The sequence below is a fragment of the Aethalodelphis obliquidens genome, unplaced genomic scaffold (genome assembly GCF_003676395.1).
Source record: "Aethalodelphis obliquidens isolate GAN/ISIS:26980383/991018 unplaced genomic scaffold, ASM367639v1 scaffold31, whole genome shotgun sequence".
NCBI lineage: Eukaryota > Metazoa > Chordata > Mammalia > Artiodactyla > Delphinidae > Aethalodelphis > Aethalodelphis obliquidens.
This window is the reverse complement of record NW_020837975.1, coordinates 6,592,396-6,612,785: the sequence shown is the minus strand read 5'-3', so window position 1 is coordinate 6,612,785 and position 20,390 is coordinate 6,592,396. Positions and strand designations below refer to the sequence as shown.

At 58.2% G+C, this 20,390-nt stretch overlaps 1 protein-coding gene across 3 annotated transcripts in view; it reads left to right on the top strand.

Annotated features, from left to right (window-relative positions):
- Positions 1 to 20,390, top strand: part of GRM4 (glutamate metabotropic receptor 4) — a 111,066-nt gene that overhangs the window by 29,414 nt on the left and 61,262 nt on the right. For 2 of the 3 annotated variants that reach the window (XM_027126789.1, XM_027126790.1), the window contains one exon: positions 17,729 to 17,945. The exons of the other annotated variant lie outside the window; for it this stretch is intronic. In XM_027126789.1, the coding sequence (XP_026982590.1) occupies positions 17,729 to 17,945 (217 nt within the window). The remainder of the gene's footprint in view (positions 1 to 17,728; positions 17,946 to 20,390) is intronic. 3 annotated transcript variants of the gene reach the window in all.

The window sequence follows — 20,390 nt, the reverse complement described above, 5'->3', positions numbered from 1 at the left end:
ACGAGCATGGCAGGCGGGCTCATAGTCTCTGGGCTGCCCCTCCCCCTGGTGCCCAGTACCTTCGGTCCTCCTCAACCCCCACTGGCCCTGTCTAGGCTCATCAGCCCTCGCCCACCTTGAGCTCTGCCCCTGCCAGGCTGGATCTCCTATTGGTTGGATCAACCTGCAGAAAAACCGCCCCTTGACGGGTGGTAATGGGGGAGAGTGGTCAGCACTTTCCTGCTCGCTGTGGGCAGTTGAGAGTTCCAGCTGCTCGATGGGCAGCTGGGCAGGGCGGTGACAGTTCAGGGAGTGTTATGAACATTCTTTTGTGCTCCCCAAAATGCACAGTAGATGCTGCCCCTGCCCATCCTGATTACACAGGAGTGTGTGTGTGTGCACGGGCACACACACACACATTCAGGTATACTTAGCACCGTGAGCCACTGTCAGCACTTGTGCTTGTGTGTCCAGGATGTGTGTGTGGGACTCAGGGCGTGCTTGTGTGAGCTTGTGCTCCTGAATACGGGGGTGGGTGTCTCAGGTACGCTCAGGTAGACCTAGTGGGCATGCCTGGCTCAGAGCGTACCATGTGTCTCTAGGTGTATGTGGGTGTGACGCATGTAATTCTGTGTGTGTAATGTGTGCTCTCGTGTCTGTGTACCTGGGTGTATGTGGAGTGGGCAGGGGCGAGCACTTTGTGTGTGTGTGTGTGTGTGTGTGTGTGTGTGTGTGTGTGTGCGTGACGCCCTCGGCACATGCACGCGAGCGGGTCCTTTGGTTTTGGTGGACTGAATCTGCTGGCTCCTGGCAGGGCTGCCAGGTGTGTCCACGTCTGTGTCCGTGTGTGCGTGTTTCCTCCTCCCTGGTCCCTGCCCCCATCGGTTGATGCTCTAGAGCATGAGATTGGATTACCTGGAGTGTCCACCTGGGCAGGCCTTGGCTGCCCTGAGGGTGACCGTGGGGAGACCTGTCTCTGCTTGGCTCTGCGTTGCTTGGGGGACACAGGGATCCCCTGGAGAGAGGCTGTTCCCTGTGGCCTCCTGACCCTCCACTCCCCCAGCCCGCCCTAAAGGACCTTCTTGCTGTCTTCATCTCCAGGCCTGAGCTGGAGGAAGGGGCGGGTGAAGGAGAGCTGCCAGACAGGATAGATGGCCCTGAAGCCTGGGCTGGCGGGGGAGACCAGCTTGACTCCTAACTCCTGAGGCTGGGCAGTGGGTGCGGGACGCCTCAGCCCCTGTGACTCACAGGCTGTTGAGGCTGCCAGTCCTGTGAGGCACAGCTCACTCCAGACACTTCCTCCGGGAGAGATGTGTTATATCAAGTCGAGTGAGAAGGGCCACGGGTCAGGGGACAGGGAGGGGTGTGGGGCTGCTTGAGATGAGCTGTTCAGTGACAGCCTCTCTGAGAAGGTGATGTTTGATCAGAGATGTGAATGAGTGAAAGGGTGTACTCTGTGGCTCTGCGGGGGGAAAACCAGCCGGGCAGAGGGCACGGCACGTGCAAAGGCTGTGAGGCTGGACCATGCTTGGGGCTCAGGGGCTGTTTAAGGAGGCCAGTGTGGCCAGAGGGAAGTGAGTGGGGGGAGGGTTGGTAAGAGCTGAAGTCAGCCAGGCAGCAGGTGTTGGGGAGATGCTTGGGAGGCTTTGGGCCCTTCTGAATTGTACCTGCAGGTGCCCGCTGTCTGCTGGGCCTGGCTGTGCTGGGAGACGGGACCCCTCTCCGGGCTCTGCTCCCAGCGGCTGCTCCCAGTGGGACCTGCTGAGGCCCGGGCTCATGGGCAGACCTTTGTCAACTCTCTGGCTTTATGGAGATTCTGGGGCAGGGGCCTGAGTTGGGGGGACCAGGTGGGAGGGGCCAAGATCCGCTCCGGGCTTTCCTCTTAGAGAGGAGTGTCAGCTCAGATCACCAGTTGCTGGAAACTGGGCATGTCCTGCCTGTCCGCTCATTGTCTGGACAGGCCCCAGATGTGCTGGTGGCTCTCGCTGTGGGCTTGGAGGGAGGCCAGGCAGCAGGATGGAAGGATTCCTGCCCTGGCATTGGTGGGCCTGGGTTTCCATCAGTAGCTGAGGGATTGAGGGCCAACGACTTCTTTCCTGTCTCCAGGTCCTTGCCCATAAAGTGCAGAGAGCAATGTCCACCTGGAAGGGGTGTTGTCAGAGTTAAATTAGTGAGGTTAGAAGGCCCAGTCACAGGTCAGACCCCAGAGCAGACCTGAGATGAGCATGACGGGCAGCTTTCCTGGGAGGTGCCCTCTGGATGGAGGAGAAGTAAGAAGGGAAGTTCCAGGGCCACTGCCTTCATGAGCTGTCACCTCGTTGGGTGCCCAGGACTCATCCCACCTGGGCTTCTGGGGGAACAGCATAGAGCAGGTCCTCAGTACTGGGCTGGACCGTGCTGTCCCCATCCCATCACGGTACCAGGCACACTGTGGTCAGGTGGACTGTGGTCGCTGAACGGAATCAGACATCTGCAGGTTTCTGCAGTAGATGAAAGGAAGCAGGAGGGTCTGGGGAGAGGTTCCCCCCCAAATCATACCTGCCATCCTTTGGGAGGAGCTGGGCCCTTCCAGGCTGGAGGCCGAATTTCTGGGCTGAGAGGCACAGAGGCAGCACAACAGAGCTGGGGTGTCTCAGAGGCGATTCAGGTCAATCCTTACTTCCACGGGGAGGTGGCAGAGGCTGATGGCAGGTGGAACCCAGCGGCGAGAGTTCAGATGCATGTCTTTGGGAAAGTAATTCAACTTCTCTGGGCCTCGGTTTCCTCACCTGTAAAGTAGGCGGAATGCTAGTACCTTGATGACAGATGTCTGGTGAGGATGAAATAAATGAGTGCTGAGAACAGAGCCTGGCACGTAGTAAGCATTCAGTAAATGTCAGTTATTACTGTGATTGTTATTTTATGATTATTAGATGAGAAACCTGGGGCACAGGATGGAAGAGGGTCTAGTTTGAGGTCACACGATGAGTTAGTGACAGACTAGAACTCAGGCTCTTTCCACCCTGGCCAGATCTCAGAGCGGCAGAAGGTGCCGGCAGTGGGGGTGAGAGGCGGGGTAGCTTCCCCTCCGCTCTGGGCTGAGTCCCTGGCCCCTCTTCAACCTGCTATGTCACTGGGGCAGCTGGAGAATCCCCAGGAGCCCAGTTATCTTGAAGGAATGGGCTTGGCCCAGAGGAGAAGCGGGCAGCTGACCCCGGAGAACTTGTTTGCCTGGCTCCTGGCTTGAGACTCTTCTTTTGGTCTCGGGTGCGCTCAGAGTTCAGGCGAGGGCTCACTGAGAGTTTTGTCATGGAGGGAGACACTTGGAGCTGGAGGGCTTTTGGGGGGGGGTCATACTTCTATCTCCACACACACCCCTGGGCCAGGCCACCCTCACCTCTTAACTGGACTAGTGCAGTAGCCTTCCCAATGCTCTTGGTGGTTCCCATCTTGCCCCGGATCTGTTTCCAATACAACCATGGCTCATGCTATATTCTCCCATCCTCTCTGTGTTTTTGCCTTTCCTTGAACCAGCCACAGGGCCTTTGCACCTGTCTCACCTTCCATCTGGGTTGTTCTTCCCTCTTTACCTGGGTATTGCCTACCCATCCTTCAGGTGTCAGCTCACTGCCCCTCCTCAGGGAGCCCTCCTTGGGTGCCCTGACCAGATTCAGGCCCTTATTCCAGGCTCTCACAGGTGCCCCCGCACCCCCCCGACCTCTCCCCAGCCCATCTCAGAGGCTGTGATTATGTATGTGTTGGTGTGCGTATCTGGTTAGAGACCGTCTCTCCACAGGATTCAGCTCCACGGGAACAGCGGTTTGTCTGCCTTTGCACACGGTGGTCTCCCCGGTGCCTACCATGGTGCTGGGCACAGAATGAGTGCTCAGTAAATATATTTTATTTTTGTTTAATAAATTTATTTGTTTATTTTTGGCTGCACTGGGTCTTCGTTGCTGCGCACGGGCTTTCTCTAGTTGTGGCGAGTGGGGGCTTCATTGCGGTGTGTGGGCTTCTCATTGCGGTGGCTTCTCTTGTTGTGGAGCACGGGCTCTAGGCGCGCGGGCTTAGTTGCTCCATGTGGGATCTTCCCAGACAGGGATTGAACCCATGTCCTCTGCATTGGCAAGCAGATTCTTAACCACTGCACCACCAGAGAAATCCTGTAAATATATTTTAAATGAATGCATGATGGGATGGGAGGCCCATATCACCTCCACCCTTGCCAGGGCCCAGAAACCCTTGTTTTGCAGATGGAGATGGGGCTTCCACAGCAAACGTCCCCCAAGAGGGAACCCTGGGTTAGAACAGCACCCCAGGTACACCTGCATGGGACGCCCTTCTTGAGGGTGCTGGTGAGAGATGGGTCAGAGCCAGGGGCTGCCAGTGCCTGAGGACAACGGTGGGCGCAGCCAGGAATCAGAGGAGCCCCTGGAGGTTGGCAGTGCCCCCTGCAGGCTGGGTTCTCAGAGCTGGCTCCATCCCAGGGCCCCGGGAGGCAGTGCTGGGTCAGAGCGGGGTGGGCAGGGGAGAGATGAGCTCTGCAGGTGGCTCGTTGTCAGCCTGCCCTGTGGTCTTGGTTAAATTGCTGCACTTGGCCTACCCATTCCCCTGTCCAGCCCAGGGCTCAGGCTCCCTCGCTCCAGTGGGGCCTCCTCCCTGCCAGCCTGGCTGTGGCTGAGCTGTGATATAAATTACCTGGAGTGATGGTGATGTGACTTTTATCGACTTGTGTGTTCGATAATGTTTGTACATCCCATTATATCATATTATATTAATACAGAGCCATATATTCCACGCAGCGCGGCACATTTACCTGACTTGGGAGAACACTGGGCAGACGCCGTGGTTCATCTCTCCCCGCCTGGCCACGACCCCATCGCTGGCCAGCAGGACAGTGCCATTACAGATGCTCCAGGGGCACCCCGTTCACTGAGGTCGTCCCGGCCCCGCCCCCGACGCCCACAGCTTGGGGGTGGGCTCAGCGGGTTCTGTGGAAGAGGCTTCTGGATGTCACCCCCACATCGTGGAGGCCCCGTCCTCTGTCCTTACCTTGTGAGTCCAGGGCTCATTAAATCTCCATTGAACAGATGTGGAAACTGAGGCTCGGACACGGGAAGTGTGTGTCCAAGAGATGTAGTGAGGAAAGGCCAGGAGCAAGGACTCTTGGCTCCCCATCCTGGCTGCTTCCCAGGGGCAGGGATGGTGTGGGCACAGGGCAGGAGGCTGGCAACGTAAACGGAGTATGTGCCAGGCGGGGCGTAGGGCTGAGAGCGCCCAGGTGCCGGAGTCAGAGAGACCTGGGTTCAAATCCTGCCTTGCCACTTGCTGTGTGATTTTGTTTCCATATTTTCTTGGGCCTCAGTTGTCTTATCTGCAAAATGAAGGTAATAATAGCATTCACTTCGTGGGGTTATTGTGTGCAGATTAAATGAGAGAATCCCTGTGGAGTGCTGGGCGTGGTGTAGGAGCTTCTGAAATGGTAGCTCCTGGACCTGCTTGGATTCTGCTAATACCTGCGCAGCCTCCTGCCTACTGCTGCCCCACCCGGCTCTCAGGATGCCCAGCCCCGGCCCGGCCGGTTCTGAGTGCCCGGTCCCTGCTCAGCCGCACCCTCACCTCGACGCCCTGGGTTACGGTAGCCCCCTGGGCTGGTCCCGAGCCCCTGCCCCTTGGACACTTGGGTGTGGCCTGGTGCCCGGTGCTGCCCGGCTCCCTGGCCCACAGGCAGCCTCATGGCATGGAGAAAGCCCAGCTTGGCCATTAGGTGGGCCTGGGTGTGGCTCCCGGCCCCAACGCTAGGTGACCCCAGGCACGGGCCTCAGCTCTGAGCTGCAGCCTCTCGTGTCAATCGGGGCGAAGGAAACCTTCGCACTCCCTCAGGATGTGGTGAGAATCAACAGGAGAGTCTGTGTCAGTAGCTGCCGCACCTGGTGTGTATCAGACACAAAGTAATGGCTCCTGGCAGCTTGGATGTTCGTGTCTCTTTCCAAGCTTCCGTGTCTGTTGACAGAGGCCGGTTCTCCCCACTGTGCCCACTGGGCAGATGAGGAGACTGAGGCTCACAGGGGCAGTGACTTGCCCGCAGTCTTGCAGCGAGGCAGTGGGCAGAGGGTGTGGTGGCCTGCTTCTCACCTCCGGAAACCTGGGCTTTGGGCCCTTCAAGGAGAAGGGGGTGCAGGCACTGCAGCCCCATGGGGCTCCCCTGGCCCCCACCCTTCCTCCCTAGACTCTGGGCTCCTCCGTCCCTCGGCCTCCCCCCACATGTCACTCTTGACAAGGTTACGGAGTCAGCATGTAAAACCTGCAGAAGTGAGTGTAATTTATTGATCTAAATTTTGCTTATGAAATAGGACAAGTGCTGATTTGAGGATCTTGTTTCCTCTCGCCCTTATGCCGCCTGCTCCCCCGCCCGCTCTTATCTGCGGTAATTCCCCCGAGCCTGCACCAGAACCCGCTCCTTTGTCAGCCCTCCACTCTGCGCCCTCTATTCTCTTCCAGGCTCTGTGCCGTATCGGCGCCCGCCCCCCTTTTTTCCTGGGCTCCTAAGAAAACATAAAATGTTTAAAAGGGTGAGACAAGGTACTGAATAAAGCACTTTCTGGGGAAATATTTGTTCAAAGGCGTGTTGCCTGCATCTGTCTAGTTCTCTCCTGGAAAACATAATTCAGAGCAGGCCTGGAAATTAATCCAAGTGTCCCCTTGCTTTCCTGATAAGAGAGTGGGTGGTTTCCCGGGAGGGGGAGACATAGGTGGGTGGGGGATGGCCCCCCAACGAGTGCCTTTTAGGATATCACTGTGAAATCAGGGGGATAGGGCCCCAGGAGGTGCATGAGCTGAGCCCTGGGGTGGGAGGAGGGATACCTCAGAGCATCTTCCGTGAGCAGGGCGCTGCTGTGGAGCGGCCCCCTTCCGCAGAGCAATGCCCTCCACTTACCCAGGTGAAGTGTCAGACCATGTGAGAATCAGAACTCAGTCGTCTCTGTCGCCTTGGCAAGGTCCCAAGGCTCTGAGCCTCGGTTTCCTCACCTGTCTAAGGTGCTCGGGGCCCTGCTGAGCTTGTCCTCAGGCTGGCTGTGTGGAGGGAATGAAGTGGTCTCTGCGTTTATTGAGCCAAGTTCTGTGCCAGGCATCCAAGGACACAGTGGGGCATAAAAAAAGGCCCCTGAATTCATGGAGCTGATGTTTTAGGGGGAGGCGGATAATAAATGAAATAAGCAAGTAAATCTAGAGCATGTTAGAAAGTGATCATTGTTATGGGGAAAATCAAAGCAAGGGAGGTGGAGATGGGGTGCAGGACAGGGACGCTGGATTGGTATTAAATAGGGTGGTCTGAGAAGGTGATGTTTGAGTAGTCTTGAAGGGAAGGATGTGAGAGAGCGAGCCACATGGGTCTCTGGGGAGACCTGGGGGAAGAGCAGTCAGGCAGGGGGAACAGCCAGTGCAAAGGCCCTGAGGCAGAGTGTGCCTGGCATGTTCAAGGGAACAGCAAGGAGGTCAGTGTGGCTGGAGCCACCTGAGTGAGGCCAGGATGGTAGCTGGAGATGAAGTCAGAGGTAATGTGTTGAAAATGCTTTGTTAAAATGCCAAGTGTTGTTGATCATTTTGACAGATGGCCCTAAGCTGAGCAGTAAAGGGCATTTTATTAGCACCCAGCAGGGGCTCCCAGAAGAAGGCTGGTGTGTGAGTGTCTCAGGAAGAGGGGAGACCTGTTATCTCTCCTGTCTTCTGCCACCTTAAACATTTCAGTCCTTCCAGCTGCAAGATGATACGAACTCTTCCCATACTATTTCCCCATTACGATGCCAGCAGGAAAAAGATGCCCCTTGTGACTATGGGGCCGTGCTGTGGGTGGGAGGTAGGTGAGGGTCCTGGTGAGGGGCCCTGACCTGGGCAGTGGGGCCCTGGTGGCAGTGGAGGGACCTACACATGCTGGCTGTGCCTGGGCCCTCGGGGGGAGTCGGGGGCCATGAACCCACTCTCTGGCAGCCATGGGTGGGGTTGGTGACCCTAATTAAAAGCTTGGATCCAAAAGGCTTGATGATGGAATTTCTAATTAAATCAATTTCATCTCATCTGGGAGACAGAGGTTTGCATATGATAAGCATGAAATTAATAATTATGTTCAGAAATTAGCTGTTGCTCAAAGCAGAGCCATTTACACAACCCTCTGGGGCCCCTGGCCCCCACCCCTGCCCGATCCTCTGTGACGGGGACAGATGGACCACTTCAGCCCATAGTGTGGTAGCCAGGAGTGGAGGTGGTGGCTGAGCACAGAGGGGTAGTGGGGCTGGCTCTCCCCGCTGCGGCCACAGTCGATGTGGGCGGCCCTCCTTGTCACTGGAGGCTACTGCCGTCACCCTCAGATTCTGTGTGTGTGTGTGTGTGTGTGTGTGTGTGTGTGTGTACGTGTACGTGTATGTGTCGGCCCACTTGTGAAGGGGGGAGGCTGAGGTTTTACCTGACAGTAAAATGGGCTCTGGAGCTCATCCCTCTGGGTTCAAATCATAGCTCAATCACTAGCTGTGTGCCCTTGCACAAGTTACTTAACGTCTCTGTACCTAAGTTTTGGGAAAATGGGGAGAATAAGAGGGCCCACTTCATATACAGTTATTGTAAGTTTAAAGGTGTTAGTCATATAAAACCACTTTGCACAGTTCTTGGCACACAGTAAGCACTCAATAAATGCTCATTCTCAGGATGACAGTGATTACATCTGTGTGTGTGTGTGTGTGTGTGTGTGTGTGTGTGTGTGTGAATTTAATTCAGTTCAGCCCAAGCCAGCCTGTGATGGGTGTGAACCAGACACATCCAGGCTCTTGAAGTGGAGGTAAATAAGACCCATTCCTTGCTCTCCTGGAGCGAGAGCTTACGCCCCCTGTGTCTGTCAGCATCAGGAGGAGGTGCTGCAAGAACAAACAGCCCCCGCATTTCTGTGGCTTAAAATACGTAAACTGAATACTTGCTGTGTTACATGTCCACATGATTTGTCTGAGTGCTCTGCCCACCTCCTCAGGGACCAGGCTGGCCTGGAACGTTGCTGGTCATGGTAGCAGGGGTAACATGTACCCTGTAGGGTCTCACAATGGCCATGAGATGCTCTGGCCTCGAAATGGTAGCATTTTCTGCTCCCAGCTCAGTGGCCAGAACATGGCAGGTGGCCCCGGCCAAGCATGAGGGGCAGGTGGTTGGATTTTGCCAGGTGCCAGGAAGTCAGGGAGCTGGAAGTGTCTCTAAGGACCAGCACCCACGTTAGTCACGTGCGGGCTCACTTAGTGTCATCTCCCCTGCTGGAGTGTCAGCTCCATGAAAGCAGGGCTTGGTCTCTGTGTGTTTGCCCCAGTGCCAAAGATTGTGCGAGGTACTTAGTAGGTGCTCAGGGAAGCACTGAATGAGTGAATTCATGATGGAATCAACAGAGTTTCTGAGGGGCGTGGGTGGGGGGGGAGCCTGTGGGGGGAGGGGAGGCTGGTGGCCACAGGGCGGCCCAGGCGAAGGGACCACGTGGCTTTGTGGGCAGATTGCACTGTCTTTTAAGATAGTACTTGCAGCCTTGGAGACTGATGTCCATTTCTCGGTCAAGGAGGGGAAAGACTGCTGGCCTGAGGGGCCTGTGTGACTCGGGCAGAGGAGGACACCCCATCTCCGAGCCTGGGGAGGGGCAGAGCTGGGGAGGCCGAGTGCCCTGGGCAGCAAGAGGGGCAGAAGGCCTAGTAGGGCACCCAGGGTGGGCTGGGCAGGCTGATGGACTGTGCTGGGGCAGAGGTCGGCAGGCCCAGGCCAGGCCGGGACACATGGCCCGGCCCCCAGTGACCCGGTGCTCGGGGTCCGGAGCTGGCGGCTGGGCTGTGTCCGCAGGGTAATGGGATCTGATTGATGACGGCATCCTGAAGTGAGTCACCCCAGGCCGGCCTGGCCTGAATTCCCACAGGGTCTGTGGGAAAGTGGCCGGTGGCCCCCAAATGGCCCAGTGGGTTGGGGGGAAGGTGGTTGTTGAGGGGAAAGACCCCATCGTGTGGCTGGGATGAGGCCCAGGGCAGCTGGCAGACCGTCCTTCCATCTGGGGCCCATCCCAGCCCTTCCACAGACCACGCTGACCACAGACCACCCAGACGCCAGCCCAGCCCTGCCCAGGGCATCCCCCACTTTCCAGGCTTTGGAAGCCTGCTTCTCTGCTCTTGAACCCTGGGGTCCCTCTCAAGAGTCGGGCTGTGTCAGGACTGAGAGCAGGTGCCCGTCTGCGTGCTGGGTCCCCCCACTGCACCCCCCTCTGCCGTACCCCAATTCCTTCACCTGATTTCCCTTCCCAGCTGCCTTGAACTCCCCCGACCCCCCTCTCTGCACCGCCCCGTTTCTCCTCTTCAATCTGTCTACACCCTCGACCCACCCTGCCAGCCTCTGCTCTCTCCTCAGGACCCACAGTCTGACTCTCCCTGCAGTGAATCCCTGTTGCCCCCAACCCGGCACTTCAGCCTGGAGGCATTTCACTCCGAGGACCTCCTCCCCCCACCCCCCCAGCAGGCTGGTTCTCTGAAGGTGGGTTATTTATTTATTTTTTAAAAATAAATTTATTTACTTATTTTTGGCTGCGTTGGGTCTTTGTTGCTGCGCGCGGGCTTTCTCTAGTTATGGTGAGCGGGGTGCTACTCTTCTCTGCGGTGCACAGGCTTCTCATTGCGATGGCTTCTCTTGTTGCGGAGCACGTGCTCTAGGCACTCAGGCTTCAGTAGTTGTGGCGCACGGGCTTAGTTGCTCCGCAGCATGTGGGATCTTCCTGGACCAGGGCTCGAACCTGTGTCCTCTGTGTTGGCAGGTGGATTCTGCCACTGTGCCACCAGGGAAGCCTGGAAGATGGGTTATTTAAATCCGTGTCTTTAGCGCCTGGCTGAGAGGAGGTGGTCACTGATCCACAAGGGTATGGGGGGCGCCTACTGTGTGCCTGGCTCTCAGTGAGATGCCCTCCTGTCCCCGAGGTCCCGGGGAGGGAGAGAGGTGGGCTGGCAGCACCTCTGCTCCTCCCGGGCACCGTCTCTGCAGCAGAGGGCGCGTGGCTCAGGCCGTGAGAGGGGTCGGGTGGGAGACGACGGCGCCCCAGGCCTTTGGAAGCTGGGCTTCTGCCCTCTCGCCGGCTCTCTGAACCATACATTCCTGCCCGAGCAGCTTTCATGTACCTAAAACCTGGCTGGCTGCCTTTTATTTGCAAAGAAAACAGCCGATGCTGAGAGCTGGGCAGTCGAGGCCTCATGCAGCCAGGATCAGAAGGGCAAGGAGCAGTTAGCCACCCCGGGGTCTGACCTGCCCCATGCAGGGTCCTCTGCTCTCCGAGTGAGAGGGGCTGCGCCAGGCAGGTGGGGGTCCTGGGGTCTGCCTGGGTCCCGGCCTGGGTCGGGCTGGTGGCCAGAGGGGGTTTCAGGATCCGGCCTCAATCTGTGGCTGCCCGGCCTGGCTTGTGGGTGGAACAGAAAGAGCAGCGTCGGCTGGGAGGGTGTGCAGGGTCTGAGGCCAGGACTGGGGGACGGTGAACAGGGAGGCAGGGGAGCCGGGTCTGTGCCTCGTTTCTGATTTCTCCTGGCCCTGATCCTCAGAGGGCACTTTCACCTGTCCGAGCCTCAGTTTCCTCATCTGAAAAATGGGCACTACGGTCCCAGTCTTGCCTCCCTCTCTAATAATATCTGGTATTTGCTGAGGACCCCCATGTGCTGGGCACAGTTTTTTTTTGTTTGTTTGTTTTGTTTTTTTTTGCGGTACGCGGCCTCTCACTGCTGTGGCCTCTCCTGCTGCGGAGCACAGGCTCCAGACGCGCAGGCTCAGCGGCCATGGCTCACGGGCCCGGCCGCTCCGCGGCATGTGGGATCCTCCCGGACCAGGGCACGAACCTGTGTCCCCTGCATCGGCAGGCGGACTCTCAACCACTGTGCCACCAGGGAAGCCCATGGGCACAGTTTTCAGCCCTGTGTTGTTCTCACTAATGCAGTCCTCTCTGTTGTTTCTGTGACTGCTTTATAGGGGTGGAAACTGAGGCCCAGAGAGGCTGCCTGCTTGCCTAAGGTGGCACAGCTGGATGGCAAAGCTGAGTGGCACAGCCCTGGGCAGGTTGGCTCCAGAGAGTGCTGAGGCGAGGGTTAGGGAAGAGGAGGGGGGAGGAGGGGCTTTTAAACACTCACGCTCACAGGAAGAGGGTTGGGATCCCTGTCAGGTAGCCCTAGGTGTCCGTGGTGATGGCCCTGGACATCCAGCTGCTTGACTCGGGGTTCCCCAGGCCTTGCACAGGTCAGGGTGGGGGGTTCACCCCTGACTGCTGTGAACAAAACCCTGGCCTTGACGGAGCCCTGGCCTCCAGAGGCCGTGGGGACTGGGCCCTTGGGGCGCTCTGAGATGTCGGGCAGCTTGCTTAGCCCCCGACACTCCTCTGGATGGGGTGAGATGGGGACCGGCCACTCTCAGGGGGTCCTCAGATTCTGCTGGTTGGGGAGCCAGTGACCCAGAGCCTGAGCTGTTGGCACTTGGGGCACCACCTGCATCCCAGCCAGTGTCTCTGTGCCCCGGGGGGTGTTTGGGGCTGCTGGCCAGGCCTGGGGCAGGTTCAGAACAGATTCAGGTTGGAACACACAGATACACATGCATGTACATGCTTACACACACGTGCATACACGTACATCCACGTGTTCCCTCTGCCTAAAAAGCCCTCCTTCAAATACCTACGGGCTGCCTCCTTCACCTCCTTGGGGTCTTGACTCAAATGTCACCCTGCCAGAGGGGCTTCCCTAGGCCTTCTCCCTAACAGTCCCCTGAACTTCCCTGATTTCTTTTTTCTCCTGGGCCCCATCCCCATCTACCAGCCCTGCATCGCCTTTCCATCGCCTGCCCCTATCGACATGGGGTGCCCCACGGGGCAGTGTCCACCGCCTACCCCTGCTCTCAGAGCTGTGCCTGGCAGGTCGTTGGCGCTCGGTGACTATTGGTAAGAGGAATGAATCAACGAGTGTGCTGTGTGCTCAGGGCATATGCTCCAGCATGTGCTCGCACGCGCGCGTGTCACACAAACACACATGTGCTTGACATTCATCTTCATTGTTGCTCAAGCCTGGAAGCAGCTTTTGTCTTTCCCGTGTGGCAGGGACCTCCTTGTCACTCCAGAAGCCAGAGAGAGAGAGAGAGAGAGAGAGAGAGGGAGGGAGGGAGAGAGAGTGTTTATTCATTTATTTCCCCCTTCAGTCACTCACCCTTTTCGTACTTTTGTAAGCATGAGGCTCTGCGGGGTGCCAGCTGCAGACACACTGTGTGCCACTCATGGGCATCCCACCTGCCTCCTCCCCAGGGCATCCCCCAGATGCAGTGAGTGTTGGGTTTGGGGGTGGGATGAGCCCAGTTCCCCTCGGTGTCTCCCCAGTGGCCTTGCCCAGCACAACGCAGGGCGCCTCAGAACGCTTGTTGAATTGATAAGTTGGCCAAATACCTAACACGTGGGAGGACAGGGAGGATGTGCTCGGTGCCCCTGGGGCAGCCCTACTTGGTGCTGAGGGAGGTCTGAGCAGGCTCTCTGGAGGATGAAGGCTCCTGGGGGGCTGCTTGGAGGAGGTGGCAATTGAGCTGGGCCTTGATGCACCAGGAAGATTTGGATGTGGGGAGATGAGGTCTTGGGCTTTGTGGGCAGAGGAAGGCAGGCAGAGAGGAAAGAGAAACAGGCGAACAGATGGCCCCAGAGTAGGACAGCCGTCGTCGGTCAGGGCTGCTGGAGTCTGACTTCTTGCTGACTCTTGTCCCGTGAGGGCTCAATAGGAAGGTGTAGCCTCCCCAGCACCTGGAACAGTGCCCAGCACACAGTTGGTGCTCTAAGTGTTGGGCGACAGCAAGAGGGAGGCAGAGAGGGAGGAGCTGGCGGGGGGACAGGGTGGGCACGGCTGTTGTGAAGGAGAGGAATGTTTTCTGAGGAGAATGTTAATCCAGTGCCTCCCTCCCTCTCGGCTGGGCTGCGGGGACAGTGAGAGCTGCGGAGATACCAGAGCCCCACTGGGGCCAGGTTGTCACGATCCCCCTGCCCATGGGGTCCCCAGGGCGGTCCTTGCCTCTGCCCCGCCACTCCAGGCTGGGGTGGGGACGGGAGGGAGGGGAGCTTGGGGGGACCTGCCAGCCCCAGGAGATGTCCTCACTAAGCAGTAACTCTGTGACTACAGAGAGAGAGCTGGGGGTGGGAGGGGGAGGCACCAGGGACAGTGCTAGAGGGTAAAAACAGAGAGAGAGCTGCCAGGAGGAAGTGCAGGGGGAGAGATAATAGCCCACATCAGAGCTGACCCTTGAGTGCTGACTGCCCGCCAGGCGCTGCCCCTAGCACCGCCTGTGAGTTCCCACACGTGACCCTCACAACCTTATGAGAAAGGGATTGGAATTATTCCCATTTTGCAGAGGAGGAAACTGAGGCCCAGAGAGATGAAGTAACCTGCCCCAGGTTTCCCAGCCGGTGCACGGCAGACCTGGGATTTGAATCTGAGCAGTTTAACTCCCAAATCACTGCTTCAGGCCATCCTCCTGGGCACCTCAGGAGGGCCTGGAGCTGAGGAGGGAGCCTGCAGGGGGCAGGGTAGGAGGAGCTGGCAGAGGTGATGTTTATGAGGATGCTGGCTTATCTCCTGGACCCTGTTCAGGAAGCTGGCTCTACCCCTCTGCAACCCTCATCATCTCAGGGCAAGGTCCCTGTTTTAGGATCTCAGGAATCAAGCCCTGCAGGGGCCCCTCCTGGGCTTCAGAAATCAGAGGCCCTGAGCACTTCTGCAGGCTGACACACACACACACACCTGCAGGAACCCCATGCTTGGCCCTCCCACCCTCTATGGGAATGAGGGTGTGCAGGGGGCAGGGGTGGCGCCTGGGTCTGAAGCCGGCTGACGCAGGCTGAGCTCACTGGGGGAGGCTCTGAGTCCCGGCACCTGGACAGCCACCTGTCCATCCGCTGTCCCTGCCCAGGCCGAGTGCCCGGATGGGAGGGGAGGGGGGAGGGGGCTTGGAAGGAGGACCGAGGGGTGAGAAGTTGCCTCGTGTGAGCTGCTCTGGCCCGCTCTGCCCCCAGCCCCAAGACCTCCCTGGACCTGCTGCCCCTCCTCTGAGCGGGCACTTTTGACTCCGGTCCTATGGCCCTGTGTTGGGAGAACACATCAGAAGTAGGAGAGAAGCTGCTTCTAATCAGGAGGCGAGTGGATTTCTGGGTGTGTGATTAGGGCCGGCAGAGGTGAGCTGGCAAACGAACACGGCCATCTTCTCTCAGGGGCCTGCTGTGGTGGCCCTGCATCTGCGCTGCCCGCTCCAGATTCAGGGCGCTTCTCTTCAGAGGGATGACCCCAAGGGTGACATTTATTTTGTTCTGTTGTTTTACTGTCAAAAATTTTAAATGTAGGCATTTCAGACACGCACAAAAGTGCAACAAACATGGCAGTGTACCTTCGCGTCCACACCGGTCAACAGTTGTCAGCGCTCGGCCAGTGTTATTTCTTCTTCCACACATTCCCACAGCGATTCTTTTGAAGCAAATCCCAGACCTCATCATATCACTTCATGCCTAAATATTTTAGTACATATCTCTGAAACGGTGGGTCTCAACTGGGGACAGTTTTGTCTCCCGGGGGACATTTGGCAATGTCTAGAGACATTTTTGGTTGTCACAACTGGGGGAGGGGTGTGCTACTGGCATCTAGTGGGTAGGGGACAAGGGTGCGGCTAAACATCCTACAAGGCACAGGACAGCCCGCCAACAGAGTCACACCCCACTCCCCTCCACAAGCGTTAACAGCGCTGAGGTGGGGAAACCGCGCTCTAAGAGCTAGGGACTCAAAAACCAGCCAGCCAACCGCAGCTATAATACCCTCATCAGACCTTAAAAATAACGATACTTTTTGAATGAATCACCAAATGTCCAACCAGAGTCCGCATTGTAGGGGCCGCTGCTTTTATGCTAAGTGCCCTCCAGGGCCGAGAGGACTGGGCTAGTGTTCAGACACTGCTGACTCAGGCAGGCGCAGGGACGCATGTGCTCTGGGACGTTCCAGTGAGGTCTGCTTTCTAATCACGTGCTGTATTTGCGTAGTTCTACGTGGAAAACATACAGAGAGTCTAAGGTGGGGGGTCCTGCCCAGCCTCACCTCTAGCCCCTGGCTGTCTTCCGGGAGGCAGCTTTGCCCCTGTTTAGTTTCAGAGCAGGTTGAGTATATACCCCAGTGGAAGGTGGACCCCCGCACTGTCCCTGGGGATAGGCACACCGTAGGCAGAGGCCAGGTGGGCAAACCCATGTGCAGGGGGCTCCCGGTGTCCTCTGGCTCCGGAACATTTTCCCACCCTCAGTTGCCATGTGGACTAAAATTCTGGCCATTAATTTTTTTCTGCCAGGATTGAATCTTAATTATTCCTTAGGGGGAATCAACCTTCAATCTGACATCAGCCCAGATCAGTATGCCCAGCCCTTCACCCTGTCACCGTGGACGACAGAGGGCAGGGTAAAGGGGACACAGGAAGGGTACATGTTGGTGTGGACTAAAGCAGGGGGTGGAGAGCACGGGCCACTGGCCGGTCCTGGGGAGCCGGGGCAGACGAGAGCCCTGTGAGGAGGGCAACTGGGATGTGGGTGGGGGGAAGGTGGGGGAGGCTCAGGAGGGTCCACACGACCCCTTTCACGTCCCTTGGGGATGTTGGATGTCAACCACAGGAGGAATGGCACCTTGAGAGCTCCGTGTCCCACCTTTGCCTGGGGGGCCAGGTGGGAGGTGTGAGGGCAGGAAGGTGCCCTGTGACTGGGGGAGCCGGGCTGGGGCCAGGAGGCCCGGAGTCTGCCGTTGAGAGGCTGTGGCACCGGGTGGGCCCTGTGTCCCAGGCTGCGGAGAGAGGGTTTCTCGGAGGCCCTAGTCTCTCTGGCCTTCTGGGATTCAGTCTGTGGGGTGGGGCGAGGGCTGCGGGAATTGGAACCTGGGCTCTGTCCCCTCTGAGCTGGGCAGGAGGAAGGAGCCTGGGCCCAGAGAGAGCTGTGGGGATGGGGTCTGCTGGGTGGTGACAAGAAAGGCTGCCTGGAGGCAGGGTGTGGACCAGATAAACCCTCAGGCCCCTCTCACCACCCTCATCCCCACCCCATCCCCATTCCCACTCCATCCCTGGGCCAACCATCTGGGGATTCTCTCCAGCTGGGATGTTCCAGCTCTTTATGTAAATTGAGGCACCCAGAGGATCCCGTGGTGTGTGTGTGTGTGTGTGTGTGTGTGTGTGTGTGTTAGCACGTGCGTGTATGTGTGTACAGGCATGTGCGTTATCCCCTAGGACTCTGGGGTGTGTACGTGTGTGTTATTGAGGGACCACCGGCCACAAGACCCAGGTGAGGTGGGCTGGGAGACTTTCTAGAGGAGGGCTTGATGCTGACATGCCTCTCACTTCTCATCCAGATGCCAGCCTCGCTCCTGCTGGGAAAAGGGAGAGGCCCGGGGAGAGACGGGAGCAGGGGAGCTGAGAGGGGGTGGGAAGCATTGGGACCCTGGGTAGAGCCCGGGGTGGGGCTGACCAACCATTTGCCCACCCTCTCTGGGCCTCAGTTTCCTCCTCTGTCAAGTGGGGCTGGGACCTATTCAGCCCATGTCAAGGGGTCTCCCCCAGGACGAGAGGAGGCAGTGCCCATGGGAAGGGCTGGGGGGGGGTGGTCCCAAGGCCATGGGATGGGAGGCAGGTTGGGGTGTAGGGGCTGGTGCTGGCCGGGCAGGGTGAGATGCCAGCCGCCCCCATCAGTGGCCCCTCTCGCCCCCAGATCCCCCAGATCAGCTACGCCTCCACAGCCCCCGACCTGAGTGACAACAGCCGCTACGACTTCTTCTCCCGCGTGGTGCCCTCGGACACGTACCAGGCCCAGGCCATGGTGGACATCGTCCGTGCCCTCAAGTGGAACTACGTGTCCACGCTAGCCTCGGAGGGCAGCTACGGCGAGAGTGGCGTGGAGGCCTTCGTCCAGAAGTCCCGTGAGGACGGTGAGTCCGGTGCCCGCCCTCAGGGTCGTGCTTGGGGACGGGGGGACGTCACAGCGTGGTGGCCGAGCGCTGCTCGGGAGCCGCTCCCTGGGTTCTGCCTTGGGCTCTCCTGCCCCGGGCCACCCCCTCAGGGGCCTGAGTCTCTCCTCTGAGCCTGTGGCCTTGTGGGCGGGTGGCTGGGTGACTGCTGGGGGCTGGGGGTGGATGTGAGTGACTTTTGCGGACATGGCTGGGCAGACGGAGGGACTGTCAGTATCCCCAGCATGGGAGCTGATGGAACAGACCCTGTTCTCAGGCAGAGAGGAGGAGAAGGAGGTGGGGATGGAGGTGGGCTTGTTCAGTGGGGTCTCAGGGACCCAGGAGCCAGAGGCCAGCCAGCAGCTTCTTGGAGCAAGGATTTGTTTGAGGGACTGGGAATTCAAAATCCTTAAACTTGGGCCGTGTGGTTAGGGGCAGGGGCTGCGGTGGGGCTATGCCGGCCTCAGGGAGGTAGGTGCCCTGTGGGTGGGATTCGGGGAAGGGTGGGAAAGTGACGTGCTCTCCTCGGATCCTCTGCACTTACCACAGGCCCCCTTGCCCCGCCGAGCTCACTGCGTTCCTGAATTGCCATCCCCAGAGTGATAAACTTCTAGTTACCAGCAAGCAAGGAGAGGCTAAGCCGGCAGGGGTTGCCTCCACGGCAGGCCCACACCTGGGCCTCTGGCCGGTCCTTTCCGATGGCCACACTGAGGCAGGACAGCCTGTGTGGGACTGTGTGTGTCGGCGTCCAGGGCAGCAGACAGGCCCCTGGGTTGGGGGCCCCACCTGGGCTGGTGAGCCCTGCCAAGCTGATTCAGAGCTGTGGGGGCCAAGGGACAGCTCCCGTGCTGCGTGGGGCATGGAGGGAAGCAGGGAGGCCCTTCCGCTCCTGGCGGACCCTCCTCCCCGCAGACAGGGCCCCTCTGCCTCCTCTCCTGGCCTCTCCCAAGGCCCCGTCTCTAAATAGCTCACTGTGGCGCCCTCGACCTTGGGGGATGGCGTCTCTATATTTATACCCGGAGAACCCGGAACTCTAATTGCTTTTCCTAAGGACCACAGTGTGTCCAGAGGCTGGCGTTGGTAGCACCCTGCGGGCATAATCCTGCTATAAATCTCAGACAAGCCCCTTTAATTGTACAGCCGAAGCAGCTCGGGTGCTTGTAACCTGGCGGCGAGGGCGGCGGGGTGGTGGAAATGGGGTAGTGCTGACTGATGGCTGCGGCTCCAGCAGCTGGGCCCCCACGGAAGGAAGCAGGGGGTGGACAGACCCCATTCCCACCTGCAGGCAGGCTGGTCAGTGTCAGACTCCAGCCCCCCCCGCCCCCGACTGCCCACAAATCCTTTCTTTCTTTGCTCAGACTTGGGTACCTCTCTGCACTGGCTCCACCCATCCTGCTCTGCAGGCTCCTCTCCTCCCTGATGGCTTGAGTCCTTCCCCAAACAAGCCCACTGCCTTTCTGATTCAGGTGCAACCTCTGTTGGATTTGGGGACAAAAGTGCTGGATGGGGGCAGGGACAGAGGTCCAGAATCTTAGTGTTCAGTTGTGTTTGGTCCCTGCCATAGGGACCTGGAAGCCACCCCCTGTACTCAACATAGCCTTCCCTATGCTGCTGGCACATGCCGAGCCCCTGTTTATACCGGGTGTTCTGGGTAATCTGCCCCACCAGATGAAGCAGGTACCCCCGTTTTCCAGGGAAGGAAGCTGAGGCTCAGAGACACCAAATAATTGGCACCAGGTCACAGAGCAAGTTAGAGGTGGAGAAGGGATTTGAACCCAGGCGCGCTGGCTCCAGGACTAGAGGTCTTAACTGCTTTGTCACTCTGTCTTCTGCCCATTTCCCACTGCAGTAACTGAGACCCATGTGGACCAGTCCTGTGCAAGGGATGGGGTATGACAGTCACGCGTGCACGTGCGCGCGCGCGCACACACACACACACACACACACACACACACACACACACACTTGGCCTGGAGGGACACATGCTGATGTGTTAAGCGTGGGAGAGGCATGGGATTGGGGTGAGGTCAGGGCATTGCATTTTGACTGACGCTAAGGCTACTGTTTGAATTTTCTGCAAGCATCTAATCAGGCATTGAGTAGTTAGAAAATAGAAAGTCTACTCAAGATTTTTAAAAGGACCCCTAGAAAAATAAGAGAACTAGGTGCTCTGCCCGGGCCCAGCACAGGGGCATAGCTGTGCCCCTGCCGCCTGCATTCCTTCCCATTGCTGAGGGTCTGGCCTCCCACCTGGCCGGACCTCCCTCATCCGCAGACCCCCTGGCAGGGTGTGCAGCCCCAGGGCCCTGGCTGGGCAGCTGGGTCTCCCTGCCCCGCCTGCTAAATGAAATTTGATTTGGAGAACCATCTTTAGGCAAATGAAAAGAAAAGGAGAGAGAAAGCCACGCTCCAGCTGCCCAAATTGAA